The sequence below is a fragment of the Sorex araneus genome, chromosome 2 (assembly GCF_027595985.1).
Source record: "Sorex araneus isolate mSorAra2 chromosome 2, mSorAra2.pri, whole genome shotgun sequence".
Classification (NCBI taxonomy): domain Eukaryota; kingdom Metazoa; phylum Chordata; class Mammalia; order Eulipotyphla; family Soricidae; genus Sorex; species Sorex araneus.
In genome coordinates, this window is record NC_073303.1 from 244,206,779 (window position 1) to 244,225,620 (window position 18,842).

The 18,842-nt window shown below is 62.0% G+C and overlaps 1 protein-coding gene across 1 annotated transcript; it reads right to left on the minus strand.

The window, feature by feature from the left end:
* Nucleotides 1–443: 443 nt before the first annotated feature.
* Nucleotides 444–16,919, minus strand: BTBD2 (BTB domain containing 2). The gene is made up of 9 exons (XM_004614947.2): nucleotides 16,507–16,919; nucleotides 6,992–7,111; nucleotides 4,814–4,970; nucleotides 3,617–3,722; nucleotides 3,304–3,501; nucleotides 2,210–2,402; nucleotides 1,835–1,922; nucleotides 1,554–1,700; nucleotides 444–1,026 (listed from the first exon to the last, which is right to left on the minus strand). The coding sequence occupies exons 1-9, from the start codon at nucleotides 16,902–16,904 to the stop codon at nucleotides 865–867; spliced, it is 1,569 nt and encodes a 522-aa protein (XP_004615004.2). The 5' UTR covers nucleotides 16,905–16,919; the 3' UTR covers nucleotides 444–864.
* Nucleotides 16,920–18,842: the final 1,923 nt, after the last annotated feature.

An 18,842-nucleotide genomic window follows, 5' to 3' on the forward strand; every position in this document is an offset into this window, starting at 1 on the left:
GTGGTGCTGCAGCTCGGCCACACCCACAGGCTGATAGTTACAACCCCCGCTCTCTCTGGGTCCTAAACATTTATTTTTGGTGGGGACTGACCACTAGTGTGGCCAGCCCTGACTCAGTCTCGCAGGAGTCACTGCTGACCACAGAGCTAGGGTGTGGGGCTCTGTGGTTTGTGTGTCACACTCTGCTGGTGGCCCATGAGCAGACACTGCACAGCGGCCCCCTGCTGGGGGGGCAGTCCCTGGCTCACCTGTGTCCTGGACCCCTGGTGGTTCTGCCATCCCTTCCTAGCTTTCAGCCCTTTTCCCCTAAGCCGTGGGTGCTGCTGCCCCTGGGCAGCCCTAGCGCAGGTGCCCAGCCCCTTACAGTGGCTAGGTCGCAGGGACACACACACACCCTGTGGCCGCACTGAGGCCCCCAAGCCAAAGCTCTTTCAGAGCAACAGTAAGTTTCTTGCCTTTATTTTAAAAAAAAATCCTGTGGGGTAGGTGTAGGGGGGCTCGCCTTCCATGGCTGGGGGGCTCTGGTTCCAGGATGGGGCCGGGGTGTGGTCAGGAGCACCTCTTGGGGAGCTCCCAGGGCAGGGGACACCTATGTACAGGGGGCAGCCTGCAGCATGCCAGACCGTCAGAGGCCGACCCTCACCCCAGCGGCCCGACCCGGGGGCGCTGGGCAGCCAGGGCCTTCCCTGGCCACGGGGATCCCAGTGTGTGCCCCGGGAACTGGGCCTCAGCTTATCCGTGACAGCCAGGCAGGGTCGCCGTCTTGGGAGATGGGAAGGGCGCGCTGCCAGGCACAGCTGGGGCATAGCGGCTGCCGGGCAGCCTTTGGGTCGGGCCCGCCCTGTCGCGGTCCTGCAGGGCGGCCTAGGTGTAGAAGATGACCTCGGGAACCTGACCGTCCTCCACCGACGTGCCGTTGTTGTTCCCCGCCGCGTAGCAGAAGGTGAAGCACGTCTTGGCGCCGGTCGTGGGCGACTCGTGGGTCACCTTGCGCAGACCTTTGGTGCCGTAGTGCGAGTCCGGACCCTGCAGGGGGCGCGCGTGAGCACCGCAGGACGAACCGCCCAAGGCGGGGTATTTGGGCTTCAAGGGTAGGGTGGTGGCAGGGAAGCCTTGCTAGAGGTCAGGATCAGGGTCCTGGGCAGGGATCAGAGTTGGTGTCCCAGGTAGGGCAGGGTCGGGAACAGAGGTCCTGAATGAACATCAGAGTCAGACCCACGAACTACAGGCAACCCCTAGGCTAGTTGGGATTTAGGGGTCCTGGGTAGGCACAAGCCCCAAACTGCCTGGCCGGGGGCGGCGGGGGGTATTAGCAGGACAGGAGGGCCCATCAGAATGGGGTACTGGTGGGGCTGGAGTGATAGCACAATGGGTAGGGCGTTTGCCTTGCACGCGGCCGACCCGGGTTCGATTCCCAGCATCCCATATGGTCCCCCGAGCACCCCCAGGAGTGATTCCTGAGTGCAGAGCCAGGAGTAACCCTTGAGCATCGCCAGGTGTGACCCAAAAAGCAAAAAAAAAAAAATGGGGTACTGGAGGCGCGGGGCAGGCACCTTGAGTGTGGCGCAGGCTGTGTAGTTGACATTGGGCAGTACTTCCACCGGCTCCTTGAACATGACCCGGAAGGTGCTGGCGGAGCCGTCGCAGCTGAAGCCCGTGTCGTTTTGGCCCAGCACCGTGTTGCTGTCGGTGTGGATGATCTGGGGGGACGAAGGCTGCTCACCCCGCGGCCTCGGCTCCTGCCTGAGAGCTGTGAGCAGCTCCCGAGGACGGGGAAGCCCTGGCCGGGGTCCCACTGAGGGCGGGGCCCGCGGCAGGCAGTGGGCGGCCGTACCTGGATGTTCACCTGGTAATCCGTGGGGCCGTGGATGGAGCCGTAGAGCCCGAAGCCCACTACGAAGATGCGCTTGTTGACCGAGAATCTGTCGATGAGAGGCCGGGCTCAGTGCAGATTTACCCACTCCACCATCAAGGAAGCAGGGGCTGGCACCCGCCTGCCCACTGCCATTGGCCCATCCACCGGCGGCTTACCCAATAGAATCTTTCATCCGGTGGAAGTCCCGCCCCTCCAGGACTGCTACGGCCCCGCCCCCCGTGGCAGTCCCTCCCCTTTGGCTCGGCTCCGCCCCGGTGCAGCTATAGCCCCGCCCTTGGCTTTAGCCCCGCCCCGGTCCCAGGCACCGCCCCGTGCAGCCATAGCCCCGCCCACCTGATGCGGTCGCTCGTCCCGCTGTAGCCCCAGCGGCTCTCCACCTGCTGGAAGCGGTTGATGCAGCATTCCTTCCCGCGAAGACAGCAGCGTGGCCGGTCGATGAAGTCCACGCGCGGCTTGGGGTTGACAGTGAAGTGCAGGAAGAGGCTGACCACCTCCCGGTCCACAAGGATGCCTGACTGCGCGGGGCCTGCAGGAACAGGGAAACCTTCAAAACCTGCACCTTCCCCCCACCACCCCGAATCATCAACCAATGAGGGGCGGGGGACGGGGGGTTCCCTCACAGGGCAGAATCCCCACCCGGCCCCCACACCCCCGGGCCTCTAGGCCTGGCTGGGCGGGAAGGTGCATCTCAGAGCAGTCAGGGGAGGTCTGCCACCCCTGCACACCCACTGCCTCGAGATCAGCTGCCTGAACCCCAACTCCCATGACTGCAGACCCGCCTTCAGAGGTGCCGCAGTCATCAAATGCTCAAACCAGAGCTGGGTGTCAATGCAGGCCAGGTGGACACTCAGGGGGCCTAAGACACTGGCTAGTGGGGCAGCCAGCCAGGCTGGAGGGCAGTGGGTGAGCAGTGTTGGGGTGAAAGGGGGACTTCTGGGGATCAAGCAAACTCAGAGAATTAACCGAGGGCCACCCCACCCCCACGGGGGCACAAAACAACACCCGGCCCATCGAATGGTCACACTGGGGTGCACCTGGCACTGCGTGCGTGGACCAAAGAGGCGACTCATACCCCAGGACACCCTCTGAGCCCCACCTGGCCAGTGTCCACAGCCACGGTCTGCAGGACCTGGTACTGGGTGAGCAGGGACCCCCACGAAACGAGGCTGCTCCCGGCCTCTCCCCACCCAGTCAGGCAGTGGAACATCAGTTCCCAGGACCAACAGGTTGAAGTGGGCGTGACACTTCTCCCACAATGGTTCTGCTGCGACTAGAAGTGCCGGCTGGGAGGGCCGGGAGAGGGGACAGTGGGGGGTACACTGACCCCCTATGAGGACCCTCCTGACACAGGGGGAGTAGGGTGGTCCCGGGTGGATTCTCTTTGTTTTGCTTGACCCCCATCTCGGGGCGCCCCCCCTCCCGCTCACCGGCGGCAAACTCCTCGATGGTCATCAGCGGGAAGCGGATCAGCGCCAGCGCCTTGCCCAGCACCTTCCGCTTGTGCTCGGGCGTGACCTGCAGCTGCTGCCGCTGACACTCCGCCTCGGCCCAGCGGACCACGGCATTGAAGAGCCGAACCTCCCGGATGCCCAGCGTGTCCCGCTCCAGGACGGCCACGAGCGTGTCTGCGGGGCAGGGGGGGGCGGAGGACCTCAGCGGGTGCGGCTCCCTGGGGTGCCGTCTGGCCTGTGGGGAGGGGGGCGGGAGGGGCGGGGACACAGTAGAATCCCCAAGCCTCACCCAGGTCAATGTCGGTGAAGCCCTCGGCGGTGATGGCGTCGGCCGTGTTCTTGTCGATGTTTTCCAGACACAGGCTGGCCAGCTGGGGCTCGTCAAAGAGGCGCGCCTGGGGAGCCGGGAGCAGGGGGAGGGGGCTTGTCAGCACCAGGCCCCGCTGTGCCCCTTGCCAGGAACCGGTGCCCACGGGCCCAAGTCAGGCCATCCGAGTCCGAGCTCTGAACCAGCTTCTGGGCAGAACCCCACCCCCAGCCGCCCCGCGGGTCCTGTGTGGGCGGACCCTCAGGTTCTAGTCCCCAGAAGCTCCTGTTTGGACGGGTCGGGACACTTGGCCTGTCTCCCCTACAGCCTTGAACTGGTCACCTGGCAGCACCCAGACCCCCTAGGCCCCACTCAGGCCACAGTGCCCACAGTTTTTTTTCTTTTTTGCATTTTGGGCCACACCTGGTGATACTCGGGGGTTACTCCTGGCTCTGCACTCAGGAGTTACTCTGGGCGGTGCTCAGGGGACCGTATGGGATGCCGGGATATCAAGCTTGGGTGGGTCGCATGCAAGGCAAATGCCCTCCCCGCGGTACTATCGCTGTTGGCCCCACAGCCCACAGGCTTTGAGGGAACAAATGTACTCAGGTCTGGAACAGGAGCTTCCCTTGCATGTGGCCGATCCAGGTTTGATCCCCCGGCACCACACAGGGTGTCACAAACTCCACCAGGAGGGATTCCTGAATGTAGATCCCAGAGTAAGCCTGAGGATCGCAGAGTGTGGCACACACACACACACAAAAACAAAATGAGGGGCTGGAACGATAGCACAGCGCGCGTAGGGCGTTTGTTTGCTTTGTACACGGCCAACCCGGGTTCGATCCCCAGCATCCCATATGATCCCCTGAGCACCACCAGGAGTAATTCCTGAGTGCATGAGCCAGGAGTGACCCCTGTGCATCACCAGGTGTGACCCAAAAGGCAAAAAAAAAAAAAAAGATAAAATGAAACCAAAAAAGTACCCAAGTCCTGGGCCCCCAGACTTGAAATCCCCAAGTTTTGGGGGGTCTTAGGGGAAAGTCACACCCAGAGGTTGCTCAGGAATTACTCCGGGCTCTGGATTCTGGCTCCCCAAATCCTGAAGTCGCCAAACAGTAGCCACGCCCACGGCAGGCCCCGCCCTCGCACAGGCCGCCAGCGCGCCCCCTGGCGGCGCACCTGCGTGAGCAGCATGAAGGCGTTGTCCGCGCGCAGGTTCTTCTTGAGGAACTCCACGCAGTGCGCCTCCAGCGCCGGCACCGCGTACTTCTTGGCCGTGTACAGCGTGGTCATGACCGTCTCGGGCCCGATCTGGACCTCATCGGAGTAGAGGAACCTGCCGGGCAGCGCGGAGGCATGAGGGCCAGAATTAGCCCCCTACCCTGTCCCCACTCCACGGTACCCCTCGCCCCAAGGAATGTCCCCTTTTACCGGCCTGACATAAGCTGTGACCAATCGGGAAAGGATGCGAGGGGCCAGAGCCCCCCAACACACACACACACACACACACACACACACACACACAATCCAGTTTCCGGGGAGCTTGGTGCATGCCCCAGAAGTGGCCATGGAGATCTGCCCACTGCCCCTGGCCGGCTGTCAGGGCTCCGGCCACACCCAGCCCTGGCCCCTTAACCTGGCTAAATTGCTGCCTGGAACCTGGACGGGTGGGGCGGGTGGGTTCACTCTAGAGCGCCCCTAAAGGATGCCCCATCCCATAGCACAAACCCTGTAAGCAGGGTGAGGGGCCCAAGCCATAGGGCAGTAGGTAGGACGCTGGCCCTGCATGCGACGGATTCCGATTCGGTCCCCAGCAGCCTGGAGGGTCTCCCAGGGCTCTCTGGGAATGACCTCTGAGCACAGAGTCAGGAGTAAGTCCTGAGCACCGTCAGGTGTGGCCCAAAACCAGCAATAGCAAAACAGTAAGAATCCTTTGGTAGGGCTGGAGGGTAGGCAGTGGGGCGTTTGCCTTGCACGTGGCCGACCCGGGTTCGATTCCCAGCATCCCATATGGTCCCCTGAGCACCGCCAGGAGTGCAGAGTCAGGAATAATCCCTGTGATTGCCAGTGTGACCCAAAAAGCTAAAAAAAAAAAAAAAAGGAATCCTTTGGTGGTGGCAGAGTATAACAGGTGACCCCTGTCCCATCCCTGGCACCCCATGTGTTCCCTGAGCAAGCCCTGAGCACCGCTGGGTGAGGCCCAAAAACCAAAAATAATAATGCTGCCAAATGACCTCCTTCCACCAGGACGTCCCAGGTGGGCCAGAGCCGAGTCTGGAGGGAAGAAGAGGCACGATTTCTGTCACGGTGCCAGAGTGACCGGGCAGGAGAGACCCAGGTTCGAGCCCCCACATGCCATAAGGTCCCTGGAGCCCACCAGGAGTGATCCCCTGAGCACAGAGCCAGGAGTCAGCCTTTGAGCACTGCCGGGGGGTGAACCCAAGACCAGAAAACAAAATAAGCCTTGGTCGGCGGGGTCCGGAGACACTCAAGGGCTGGGCAGATCCACCCCAGCAGAGACCCCAGCATGGCTAGAACCCCGGCCCCCGCCAAAGAAGGGGGGCTGGAGTGATGCAAAGCAGGGAGGGCGCCTGCCTTGCACGCGGCTGACTCAGGCCCTACCCCAGAGCACCGCCCGGAGTGGTTCCGGAAGGCAGAGCCAGGAGCAACCCCTGAGTACCACCAATGTGGCCCAAAATTAATTTAATTTTTTTTTGCATTTTGGGTCACACCCGGGGATGCACAGGGGTTACTCCTGGCTCTACTCTCAGGAATTACCCCTGGCGGTGCTCGGGGGACCATATGGGATGCTGGGATTCGAACTTGGGTTGGCCGCGTGCAAGGCAAACGTCCTACCCGCTGTGCTCCAGCCCTGGTGTGGCAAAAAAAGAAAAAAGAAAAAAGAAAACAGTCAATGATAGGGCGATTCTTTTTGTCTCTTTGGTTTATTGTGATCTTTTTGGGGGGAGGTAAATGCCCTCCCTGCTGTCATATTGCTCTGGCCCCTGACAAGACGATTCTGAAACTCAAAAAGGAAGCACAGGATAGCTGCCAGAGTTCAAGCCTGAGCTGGGGCAGGTCCCCCGGGGCCTCACCCACAAAGGGTGAAGGTAAACCTCGCGCCTCCAAGGCCCCCGCAGGGACCGCGCAGAACAGGCCCCTTCGCAGACAGCAAAAAGGTAGGGGGAGGGGGATGTTCTAGAAGCACAGAGGATGCGGCGGCACCAGCGTGACTCCGGGCACAGCCAAGGTGCTGCGACTGTTCCCGAGAGGCGGGGCGCCCCACCCGGCCACCCTGGGGGGGTGTCAGGGAAAGCCCCAGGGGGCAGCGCTCCCCCGCCCCAGCCCCCCGCTTACTTGAGCAGCGCCAGGAAGGCGGCGGGCTCCACGTCGGGCAGCTCAATCTCTGTGGACGTGGTGGCCATGCCCCCGTTGAACATGGCGTCGAAGACGGCGCTGCCCACGGCCAGCACGAACCTGCGGACAGGGGTTCCGGTCAGTCGGCACAGAGCCGCCGCACCCCTGGTGGGGGTCTACGCAGGCATGTGCCCCTCGCCGCGGGAGGCCTGGGAGCGATGAGGGGACTGTGATGGGCCCGCAGTGGAGGCCCTGCCAGCTGTCCCCCGCCCCCACCTCCAAAAGACACGCGGGGCCACCGGGCCTGGGGAAGGGGCGGGCGGGATGCAGCCCCGTGAGGGGACCCTGAGCTGTGACCCCCCTCTGCCAGGCCCCGCACCAGCAGTCTCAAGTGGTGAGGAAAGGCCAAGGCTTCCCCACCCCCAGCCCCTTGGTCACTAGAAGGCTCTCAGAAGCCACCAGGCCCGCAGGCAGAGGCCCAAGCCCTGGCTCCTGGCCCCGCCCACACGCCCAGCAGGCCCCGCCCACAGCTCTTGGTGACCCCGCCCACTGGCCCCACCCACAGCACTCCGCGGGGGGGCCCCCACCTGCCTACTATGCCTTCCTTCCACCTGCTCCCCTGAGGACCACGTGACTCCTGGTTTGGGCTTGTGGGGGCCCCTCTGCAGCCAGTCCGACCCACTGTGCAAGCCAGTGACCCCGAAAGTCCTATTTACATGGAACCCAACAGGCGGCCTCATTCAGAAGACGGGTCTTTGCAGGGGTAAGGAGTGAAGAAGGTGGCGGGTTGGGGGTGGGGGCGTGGAGTGTCCGGGACTGTGGTCTCAGAATGGAAGGAATGGAACAGAGACTGGGGGTGACATGGAGCCCCAGGAACTAGAGGAAGCAGAGGAGACCCTTCCTCCTAACCTAGAGCTGGGCTGCCAGGTGGAGGTGCTCTGGGGGCCCAGGGCATCCTGCAGGGAGAGGGCGCTCTGTCCAGCCCCAGCACCCCCTGCAGGGTTGGGAAGGGGTGCTCTGTCCAGCCCCAGGAAGCCCCCAGGAATCAGGAGGGGGCGCTCTGGCCAGCCCCAGCTGCCCCGCGGAGTCGGGAGGGGGCGCTCTGTCCAGCCGCTGCTGCCCCGCGGAGTGGGGAGGTGGCGCTCTGGCCAGCCCCAGGATGCCCCGCGGAGTCGGGAGGTGGCGCTCTGTCCAGCCCCAGGACGCCCCCAGGAGTCGGGAGGGGGCGCTCTGTCCAGCCCCAGGACGCCCGGCAGAGTCGGGAGGTGGCGCTTTGTCCAGCCCCAGGAGCCGGGAGGGGGCGCTCTGTCCAGCCTCAGGAGTCGGGAGGGGGCGCTCTGTCCAGTCCCAGGACGCCCCGCGGGGTCAGGAGGTGGCGCTCTGTCCAGTCCCAGGACGCCCCGCGGGGCCAGGAGGGGGCGCTCTGTCCAGCCCCAGGACGCCCCGTGGGGTCGGGAGGGGGCGCTCTGGCCAGCCCCAGCACCCCCTGCAGGGTCGGGAGGGGGCGCTCTGGCCAGCCCCAGGCGCCCTGCCTGGCAGCGCTGGCGCCCACAGCAGCAGCGCGTCCTCAGAAACCCGGGGCGTCTGGGGCCCCTCGCTCCCTCCCACACGCTCCAGAAATAACGCGTCTCCCGTCCGCCTCTTCCAACCTCTCGCGCACGGGGAAACCTTCCCACCGTGCAGCCAGGAGGGGCTGCACCCGCAATGCCAGGCCCACTGGCCCCTCGGGACCCACCGGCTGGCACCCCAGGAAGGTCAGGACAAAGCATGCGCAGACAGGAGTCCCTACGTGGCCCTTCCCCTCCCAACGAGAGGCCCAGAACCCTGGGCACAGCTGGGGGGGCACTCAGGGCAGCACCCGGGGCTCCCAATGGTCCCCGCAGTTTCACTCCCAGGGGGACGCCCTGGGGGAATAAAGAGCACAGGTGCGCCTGGAGTAGGTTCCCAGAAAGAGGGCGGAGCCCAGTGTCCTGACCGACCACAGAGTCACGCCACATCGGTACATCCCTCACTCGACTGGCTACACGGCAGGGCCCTCAGGCCACCAGCTGGGGACCCTCCCAGGCAGTCCCTAGAGGAGCCCTCTCCAGAGACAGAACGTGGGTGGGGGCAGGGGAGGATGCAGAACGAGGGGCCGGCACCTGCACGCGGCCAAGCGGAGTCACTCCCAGCAATCACGTGGTCCCCCTGAGTCCATGGGGAGTGACCCCCCGAGCGCATGCTCAGTGGCTCAAGCCCAACACCGCCCCAGGCCAAGGATGCACCAGGTTACAAGAGCTCATGCGAGGACCCCAACCAGGTCTACAACGTGCCCCCCCACCATCACTGCAGAAACCAGACAAGGAAGGGGGTGATGGGGAGGAGTCCAAGGGCAGAAAACGGGGGGTGGGGTGAGGGAGGGGCTTCCTGAGCTCCCAGACTCCAGTGTGCCCAGTCCTGCAGACCCCCGGAGGCACAGCCAGGACTGAGGGCAGCGACCTCTTCTGTAGGTAAAAGAGCCCAGGTCTCCATCCCCTGCCCTGCATGTCCCCTTCAAAAAAAAAAAGTCGAGCAAAAATCAGCACAGAAGTGACCAGAGGCCCCATCTGCCCCCACTGTCCACCTCCCGGGCTGGAACAGACGAACAGAACCCCCCCCATCTGTCACGGGGAGCAGCTCAGGCCAGTCCGACTGCCAACCACCTACTTGGGGACAAAAGCATGCACATCTCTTTGATGGCAGACAGAGAGGACATGCAGGGAAGGCAGGCAAGACCCTCCTGGGCCCAGCACCCAAGAACAGAGGAGCTGGTTAAGAAACTGGCTTATGGGGCTGGAGTGATAGCACAGCGGGTAGGGCATTTGCCTTGCACACGGCCGACTCTGGTTTGATTCCCAGCATCCCATGTGGTCCCCTGAGCACCGCCAGGGGTAATCCCTGAGCGCATGAGCCAGGAGTAACCCTTGAGCATCGCCGGGTGTGACCCAAAAAACAAAAAAAAAAAAAAAAGAAAGAAAGAAAAGAAACTGGCTTATCTACACTGGAACACTGCAAAGCCCGGCTGCAAGGGCGGGATGGCAGGAGGGAATCTGGGGACACCGGTGGTGGGAAATGGGGAAATGTACACTTGTGAAAGGATAATAATAAAAAATAAAGATTCTTAGGGCTGGAGTGATAGCACAGCGGGTAGGGCCTTTGCCTTGCATGCTGCAGACTCGGGTTCGATTTCCAGCATTCCATAGGGTCCCCCGAGTACCGCCAGGAGTAATTCCTGAGTGCAAGCCAGGTGTGACCCAAAGAGCAAATAAATAAAAAAAAATAATATTCTAGGGGCTGGAGTGATAGTACAGCAGGTAGGGCTTTTGCCTTGCATGTAGCTGACCCGGGTTCAATCCCTAGCATCCTATAGGGTTCCTCCCATATGGTCCCCAAGCACCGCCAGGAGTAATTCCTGAGTGCAGAGCTTGGGATCACACCTGCGCATCGCCGGTGTGACCCCAAAATGCCAAAATAAATAAATAAGTAATAAAAAATAAAGATTCTAGTGGGGCCTGGGAAGGGACCTGGGGCGGAGCACGACACCCCCAGCTGGGAATGGCCTTCTTTCTTTTTTTCTTGATGCAAACAGGTTTTATTTGAAAGTTTTGAAGAACGGGCTGGAGTGATGGTACAGCGGGGAGGCTATTCGCCTTGCACGTGGCCAACTGGAGTTCGATCCCTGGCATCCCATATGGCTCCCCCAAGCACCGCCAAGAGTTACTCCTCAGTGCAGAGCCAGGAGCAATCCCTGAGCATCACCGGGTGTGACAGGGAAAAAAAAATAAGTTTTCAGGAAGGAGAGAAAAAGAGAGAGAGAGAGAAAACAGATCGGGCTCAAGAGAGCACACAGGCTTCTCCAGAGTGGAGAGAAAGCCCCGGTACCCATCCCAGCATTAGATATGCAAGTCCACGCTTCAAAGGGGAGATGCGGCAACCCTGTGCTCGGGCACCACATGAGCTCAGCAACAATACATGGGCTCAGGCATCACACGAGCACCAGCAGCACATGGGCCCGGGCAGCACACGGGCGCAGGCAGGGCACGGGCACCATTATGACTACTGCGTAAAGGCGGGGTGAGCAAAGTGACAGTACAGTGGGGGGTGGGGCACTTCCCTTGCCATGTGGGGGACCTGGGTCCAAAGCAGGTCTGATCCCCAGGACCCCATAAGCTCCCCGGAGCCCCGCCAGGAGTGATCCCTGAGCACAGAGCCAGGGGTCAGCCCTGAGCACTGCCAGGGGTGTGCCAACAAAACCACAACATACTTCCTTTTTTTTTTTTGCTTTTTGGGTCACACTCGGCGATGCACAGGGGTTACTCCTGGCTCTGCACTCAGGAATCACCCCTCGTTGGTGCTCAGAGGACCATATGGGATGCTGGGAATCGAACCCGAGTTGGCCGCATGCAAGGCAAATGCCATACCCGCTGTGCTATTACTCCAGCCCCACAACATACTTTCTTAAAAAAAATAAATAATTTACACAAATGTGTGAGCATTTTTGAAAATCTATTTTAAAGAATACCGAAATACACCCCAACGGTGCTTATGTGGCAGGGCTCCATGCAGGGTTCTGAGACCTGGCCCCCGTGCCATGTGGCCCCCGAGCAAGGCTGGGTCACCCTCCTGGTCCCCCCCCACACCACCAGGACTGGCCCCTGTAAAACAAACTTTCTTTTCATGGGGGGTGTTTGGACTCCCCCCGGCAGTGCTCAGGGATGACTCCTGGCGGGGCTTAGGAGGCCCTATGGGATGCTGGGGCAGAACCAGATCAGCTGGGGGCAAAGCAAGCGCCCTCTCCACTATGTCACAGCTCTGGCCCTGTAAAACAGTCCTTTAAATGCTCAGAGCTTGAAGAAAATTTTTTTCCAATTTTTTTTGGGGGCTTCTGGGTCACCCTCGCCAGTGCTCAGGGGCCCAGGCGGTGCTGAGGATCAAACCCAGCCTCCCGCGGGCCGACCCCCCGCTTAGCCCAGGGAACGCCTCAAAATAAATAAAAAATGATTTTTCGGCAGGGAAGGGACAGGCAGTGGCGGCGATCAAACCCAAAGCTCCAAACCCAAAGCTCCGGTGCTCTGAGTCGGCTCCCTAGCCCCTAAAAATAAATTCCCCATTTAAAAACTGAAAAAGGCAAATAGGGCATGAGAAAAGGCTCCGAGTTTGGGGGAGTCGGCAATGCCCCACCTGCGGGAGACCGGGGTCCGACCCCTGCCACCGCCAGGTCCCCACCAGCCCACGACTGGGAAGAGCAGGAGGACACCAGGGAGAAAGGAGCGACGGTGCAGCGGGGAGGGCACTCGCTCCCCGGCATCCCGTAGGGTCCCCGGGATCCCACCAGGATTATTTCCTGGGCATCACCAGGTGTGGGCCTCCTGCACACACATGCAAAATAAAATGCAAAGAAAGTTGAGGTGGAGAAAAAGTGCCACGAGCTGCTTATGGGAGGTCAAGGATCACCCTGAGCACTAAGCTGGGAGTAGGCCCTGACTCCTGCCAGGTTGAGACCTCCCCTCCCCAAAAAGTTTTTTAAGTCGGGGAGGGGGGTGGCTAAGAGATAACACAGCAGGGCACCTGCCTTGCATGTGTCCAACCTGGGTTCAATCTCTGGTGTGCCACAGGGTCCCTTGAGCCCTGCCGGGCGCGATCTCTGAGTACAGAGCCAAGAGTCAGCCCTGAGCACCGCCGAGCGAGGCCCCCAAAACAGAAACAAACAAACAAAAAAAAACAAAGTGCTTGGGGCTGGAGCGATAGCACAGCGGGGAGGTTCCCAGCTTCCCTGAGCTCTGCCAGGAATAATTCCTGAGTGCATGAGCCAGGAGTAACCCCTGTGCATCACTAGGTGTGACGCAAAAAGCAAAAAATAAATAAATAAATAAAAAGTTCTTAAATCATGAATGACAGGGGCCGGAGCAACAGCATAGCATGGGGGCGCTTGGCCCTGCACACGGCCAACCCGGGTCTGTTCCCAGTATTGCATATGATCTCTTGAGCACTGCCAGGAGTAATTTCTGAGTCCAGAGCAAGGAATAAGCACTGAGCATCACCGGGTGTGGCCCAAAACAAGAGAGAGAGAGAGAGAGAAAAAGAGAGAGAGAGAGAGAGAAAGAGAAAGAAAGAGAGAGAGAGAGAGAGGAGGAGGAGGAGAGGGCAGGAGGGGAGAGAGAGGAGGAGAAGAGGGGAGTAGGAGAGAGAGGAGGGGAGGGGAGGAGGGGGGAGAGCCCGGGCATCTGCCTCGCCTGCAGCCCACCCAATTTCATCTCCCGCAGGGCTCGTGGGCCCCTGAGCACCTCCATGTGCCCCGAGCACGAGCACTGCAGGGAAGAACCCCCCCTAAGAAGAAATGCACTTTTTTTTTTTTGGTTTTTTGGGTCACACCTGGCAATGCACAGGGGTTTCTCCTGGCTCTTCACTCAGGACTTACTCCTGGCGGTGCTCAGGGGACCATATGGGATGCTGGAATTAGAACCCGGGTCGGCCACGTGCAAGGCAAACTCCCTACCCGCTGTGCTATCGCTCCAGCCCAAAATGCACTTTTAATAATAAAAAGAACCCGGGAGTTGAACTCTCCCTCAGGGCTGGGAGAGCGGCTCCGGGGCAGAGTGCAGACCTTGCAGGGGGTCCCCAAGAGCACCTGGGCCCCTGGATATTGCGGAGAGCGACCACACAGGGCTGGATGAGGCCCTGAACACAGAGCAAATGCAGAAAACAGGGCCCGAGCGGTAGGACAGCAAGAGGGCGCGGCCCGGCACGCGGCCCACCCGGGTTCCATTGCCGGCACCCCATAAAGTCCCCCCTGCACCCCGAGCCAGTAGTGAATCCTGAGTGCAGGGCCAGGAGTGGAGCCCTGAGCACCGCCAAGTGTGAGGGACCCTAAAACAAAACAAAATACCTAAGTCAAACCGACTGTCCCTAGAAAGGGGCCCCTCCGGGAGCTGGGGGCGACCCTGCCAGGACCCTCCGAGGGTGCAGCTGGTCTAAGAATTTCCAGAACAGCTGTCAGCCCTCTGAGACCCACCAGACTACAGACCAAGAATGGGTGGTCCTGGCCCAGTGGCAGCGGATGATTGTTGGGCCGCCAGAGGTCAAGGCAGCACCCAACTCCCTCCTGCAGCCACAGCCCCACCCAGCAAGAGCCAGCGACACCTTCTAGAATGTTCCATGCGGCCTTCGCTCCCCGGGGGAGGGGGGGTCACGGTCCTTATTGATTTGTGCGGCCACGGGGGTGCGGTCCTGAGTGCGCCCCCAAGCAGGGGGCATTCAGACTTGGGGGTGTCCATGTGCATGCAGACTGCTGACCGGGGCTGCCCGAGGGGCAGCGGGAGGCAGAGTGAGGCAGGCAGGGGCTCAGCCCGGCAGCACAGGACGGCAAGGGACACTCTGCAAAGCTCCCCAGGATGCTGCCGACTGGAGACATGGGGGCAGCCCCTTTGCAGCTGTGGGGGGAGGGGTCTCAGGTCAAGGGCCTCCTGCCCCTCACACCCCCGTCCCCCAGCACCCAGAGCTCACGGCCCTCCAGCCTGGCAACAAATTTGAGCCCCCCCCCCCACACCGAGCCATGCCCGCAGGGGCTTCTCCCCACTGGTACTCACACCCGGGGTGCACCGGAGGTCCGCCCCCCTCCACTGGAGCCAGTCTGGGGGGACCCTGCGGTCGGACAGGGGTGGGTACCGGCACCCCAGCGCCAAGCGGGGTCCCTGAGGCAGCGACTCATCGGCCAGCCCGAGGCCCCCGTCTCCACTGCCGCTCCTCTGAGGGGTCGCCCCTGGAGGGGCCAGACCAAGGGCCACACCCCAAGATCCAGGCTGCTTCCCCGCACCCTCCCCTCTCCAAACCCAGTTCCAGGGGCCACATGCAGACACCCACGGGGGAGGGGGCGGCACATTTTTCATTTTCCAGGGGAAGCAGAGAGCGGGGCCTTCCGGTGGCCTCACTGGGGGCATCCTAGTACCCTGATGTCGACCCCAGTCACCGCCTACAGGGAGTCTCTCAGGATTTCCCTGAGGACCTGAGGACCCCTCTCCCACCCTCACCCTTACCCCCCCTCCAGCCCCCGAGGCTGGTGGGAACCAGCCACTGGCCAGCACCGAAGCACCACTGGGCTCTTCCCAATATACTCTGGACAATGCGGGAGTGGGGGGGGGCTCTGCTCCCCACTTAGCTGTCCCTTGCCTGACTGCCCACCCACCCCCTCCTGACACCAGCATATCCCGGGTGCAGCTGAGACCCCCTGAAACCTCACCCTGCCTTAGGAACCCTCCAGGGCCTGGCAGGCTGGGTTCCCCCACCCAGCCCCCTTGGGGGCCTCATGCCTGTAAAAACCACAAGGTCAAGAGGCTCCGTGCCCCAAAGTGGCCACCATATGGGGGACCCCCTGTCAGCCCCTTGCACTCCTCCAGTATCCCCCCCAGGAGCCTGGCCAGTGGTACCCTGACAGGATGGGGTGTCTAGCCACACCCCTAAAGGGCTAGGGGTCTGGCAAGCACCCCCCCACCCCAGGACCAGGCAAGCCAGGAGTCACCAACAGCCAAAGGGCCCCGCCCACCTAAACTTGGGGGCCCAAGTGGACAAGAGAGGGGGGTGGCTAAAACACAGACAGGGACAGACCAACCTCAGGCCGCAGCCTGGGGACGGGCGTGCCAAGAGAAAACCAGGAAGAACCCGCATGCCAAGAGAAAGCCAGGAGGAATCTTCTAGAGGACTGCCTCTCAGACCCTCATCAGAGATGGACGCCCGCAGGGGTGAAAGCCCCCCCAAGACCCTACCCCAGGTCCCTGCCCAATGACAGCACCTGCACAACCCCACTGCGCCCCCATCTGACCCCCCAGCGCGCACAGGGGGGCCTGGCTGGGGTAGGAGCTGGGACGGAGGGACCCACCCAGGAGTTGGGGGGTTGGGGGGGCTCCAGCTGCTGCAGGCTCATGCTCAGGGGGGAACAGAAGGGAAGGAAGGGGCAGGAAACCTGGGGGGACAGAACCCCCCCCCGTCCCATCCGGGGTGGAGTAGGGGGCCGTGACTGGGCATGGGTGATAGACATGGGGGAGGGGCTGACACAGACCCTGAAGCCGGTGGGTCTGGGGGAGGGGCGCTGAGGTGGCAGGAGCGGGGATGGGGGGTCTCAGAGTCACAGGGGGAACAGATGAGCCAAATCCAAGGGCCCCGCCTCCCTGACCTGCAGCCTCGGGGTTCCAGGGCCCCCCGAGACCATGCTAAGTGCTGGATGGAGAGGGGTCGTCCAGGCAAAGACCTGGGGACGTGGGGCGGCCTGTCCGGAGGGGGTGGTCTCCCGGATCGCTGACACTGGAAGGATGACAGGCTCCCAGGAGTTCCCAGTGGAGGGGATGGAGGGACCCTCGGGAGGGTGGGGGGGGGGGTCCTGCAGACCCCCGGTTTGAGGATGGGGCGTCCCGCGGCTCTGGAAGTGAGAGTCGTGGGGGCGCGGGGGGGAGGAGGCGGCGGGGCCCGCGGCGGGCCCGGGGGTGGGGGCGGGGACCGTGGCCCACCTGTGCGCGGGGATGCGCTGCGAGCTGAGCCCCTTGCCCACCAGGAAGTGCACGTCGCACAGCACCTCGTTGTTGAAGAGGAAGGCGAAGCGCTCCTGCACCGTGGGCTTGGTGGCCTGCCAGTTGTACACGGGCTCCCGCAGCAGCGCCCCGGGCCCCGGCTCGTCCGCGCGCTCCCCGCCCGCCGCGGCCTGCGCGCCCGGCCCGGCCCCGGGGCCCGAACCCGCGCCCGCCGGGGGGCCCGGGGCGGCGGCGGCGGGGCCCGGGGCGGCGGCGGCGGCGGCGGCGGCCGCGTTGCCGAGGGCCGGGGCGGCGTTGGCGCTGGGACCCGGGCTCCCCGCGCCCGCGCCGACCCCCGGCGGACACGACGCGCGGCCGCCGCTCCCACCCGCCGCCATCTTGTCGGGCTGCGCGGGGGCGGGGCCTACGCGGGGGCGGGGCGGGGCCTCCGGGGCGGAAAGTCGGGCCGTGGGCGGAGGGCGGGGGTCTCTGGCGGGGGGCGGGGCCTGGAGAGGCACTGGAAGAGGCCGGAGTGGGTTCCAGGCAGGGTCTGGGTTAAAGGGCGGGGACTGAAGGCGGGAACGAAACCTGAAGACCGGGCTGGGCCCGAGGGCCGACTGAAGCGGAAGCCTGAGGGCCGGAGGGTGGAGCCAGGAGGGCTTGGGGCGGGGCTTCCTCCTCGAGGGCGTGCCCAGAGGAAGTGGGGGCGGGGCATAAGGTGGGGTTTGTAGGGGCCGGGGTTTCCGGGGATAGTCCGGGGATAGGAGGAGACCGAGCTGCGGGCGGGGCCTAAAGGGGATGGGGGCGGGGTTTTCAGGGGCCACGGGCGGGGCCTGCAGAGGCCGGGGGCGGGCCCTGAAGGGGCGAAGGACTGTAGCTGCAGAATCTGTGGGCGTGGCCTGCGGGGCCAAAGGGGCGTAAAGGAGGCGTCTGGAGGGGCGTGGTCAGGGGCGTGTCGGAAGGCGGGGCGGGTCCTGGAAAAGTAAGGGGGTGCTATAGAAGATGGAAGAAAGGAAGGAAAGAGAGAAGGAAATGAGGTAAGAGAGAGGAGGAAGAGGAGGAAGCGGGACAAGGAACAAGACGCGGCGCCGGGCTGAACTTCAGACCTGGGACCCCTGATACTAGATCCTCTCTCTGGAGCCCAGATCCTACCCTCACCAGCTCTCTCCAATGCCCAGGGCACCACCCTCCCTCTTCATTAACCTGATGTCCCCCAGACATACCAGCTCTGCCACCTCGGGGTCCTAACGCCCCCCACCCCAGGCCAGTCTAACCAGCCTGTGGACTCCTGAGATTCTGCCACCTGTTTGCCTTAGGTCCTGAGATCCTCTGAAAGCTTGACACTGCCGGAGAGAAGCAAATGGCCCTCTCTCATCTGTGGGCTTGGCATCCACATGTAACTTGGTTTAGAATCCAATGCTTTTCTTTATTGGTTTTTCTGTTTCCTCTGTGTGCAGTTTTTTTTTTTTTTTTTTGGTTGGGGGAGGCGCAGTCACACCCACATTGCTCAAGGATTTCCCCTTCCAGTGTTTTTGGGAATATGCTGTGCTGGGGGGTGCTGACTAGGTGCATCCCACGTGCAAAGCATGCACTCAGCTCCCTCCTGTGTTTCTTATGAAGATTGGGATCTCTGCACACGGAGGGCCATACACATGGATACAATATATAGCATTTGGCAAGGGGAGAGAAGCATCTTTATGTGTAGGTGCTGAAAAGACAGTTTACCTGAATGAAATCAAGAGCCTGGACGGAGCAACAGTGAATGGGTAGAGATTACAATCTGGAGGACGGGTTAAGGGGCTCCAGCAACGGTAAGTGGGGAGGGTGCTTGTCCTTGCACACAGCCAACCCGGGTTCTATCCCCAGCATCCCATATGGGGCCCTAGGCCCCACCAGGTGTGATTCCTGAGTGCAGACAGAAGAGTAACCCCTAAGTATTGCCAGATGCAAACCAAAAACAAACAAAAATTGACAGGGGTTAAAACTCTTGTCTTGCACACAGCCAGAATCCTTTCAATCCCTGCCCATCACCAGGGGAGAGCCCTGAGCACAGCCCCCCAAAATCAAGCAAGGGGTTGAAGTGATCATAGAGCGGGCAGGGTGCTTGCCTTGCACGTGGTTTGATTCCCGGCAACCCATAGAGTCCCCTGAACACCAACAAGAGTAATTTCTGAGCTCAGAGTCAGGCGTGACTCCTGAGCATTGCCAGATGTGCCACCCCCCAAATAAAATTAAAAAAAAAAAACCTTCACAAAATTCCAGCCTGGGACCCAGAATATAATTTGACCATTTTTTCTCTTTTTCTTCTTTCTCATTTTTATTTCAGGGGCCACATC

Excerpts from the sequence above, each read along its gene's own strand:
- BTBD2 (XM_004614947.2), bottom strand. The coding sequence starts at position 16,904 with ATGGCGGCGGGTGGGAGCGGCGGCCGCGCGTCGTGTCCGCCGGGGGTC. Across the intron at positions 7,112-16,506 it reads CAGCGCATCCCCGCGCACAG|GTTCGTGCTGGCCGTGGGCA; the intron begins GTGGGCCACGGT and ends CCCTGTCCGCAG. Across the intron at positions 1,923-2,209 it reads GGGACGAGCGACCGCATCAG|ATTCTCGGTCAACAAGCGCA; the intron begins GTGGGCGGGGCT and ends TCTCATCGACAG.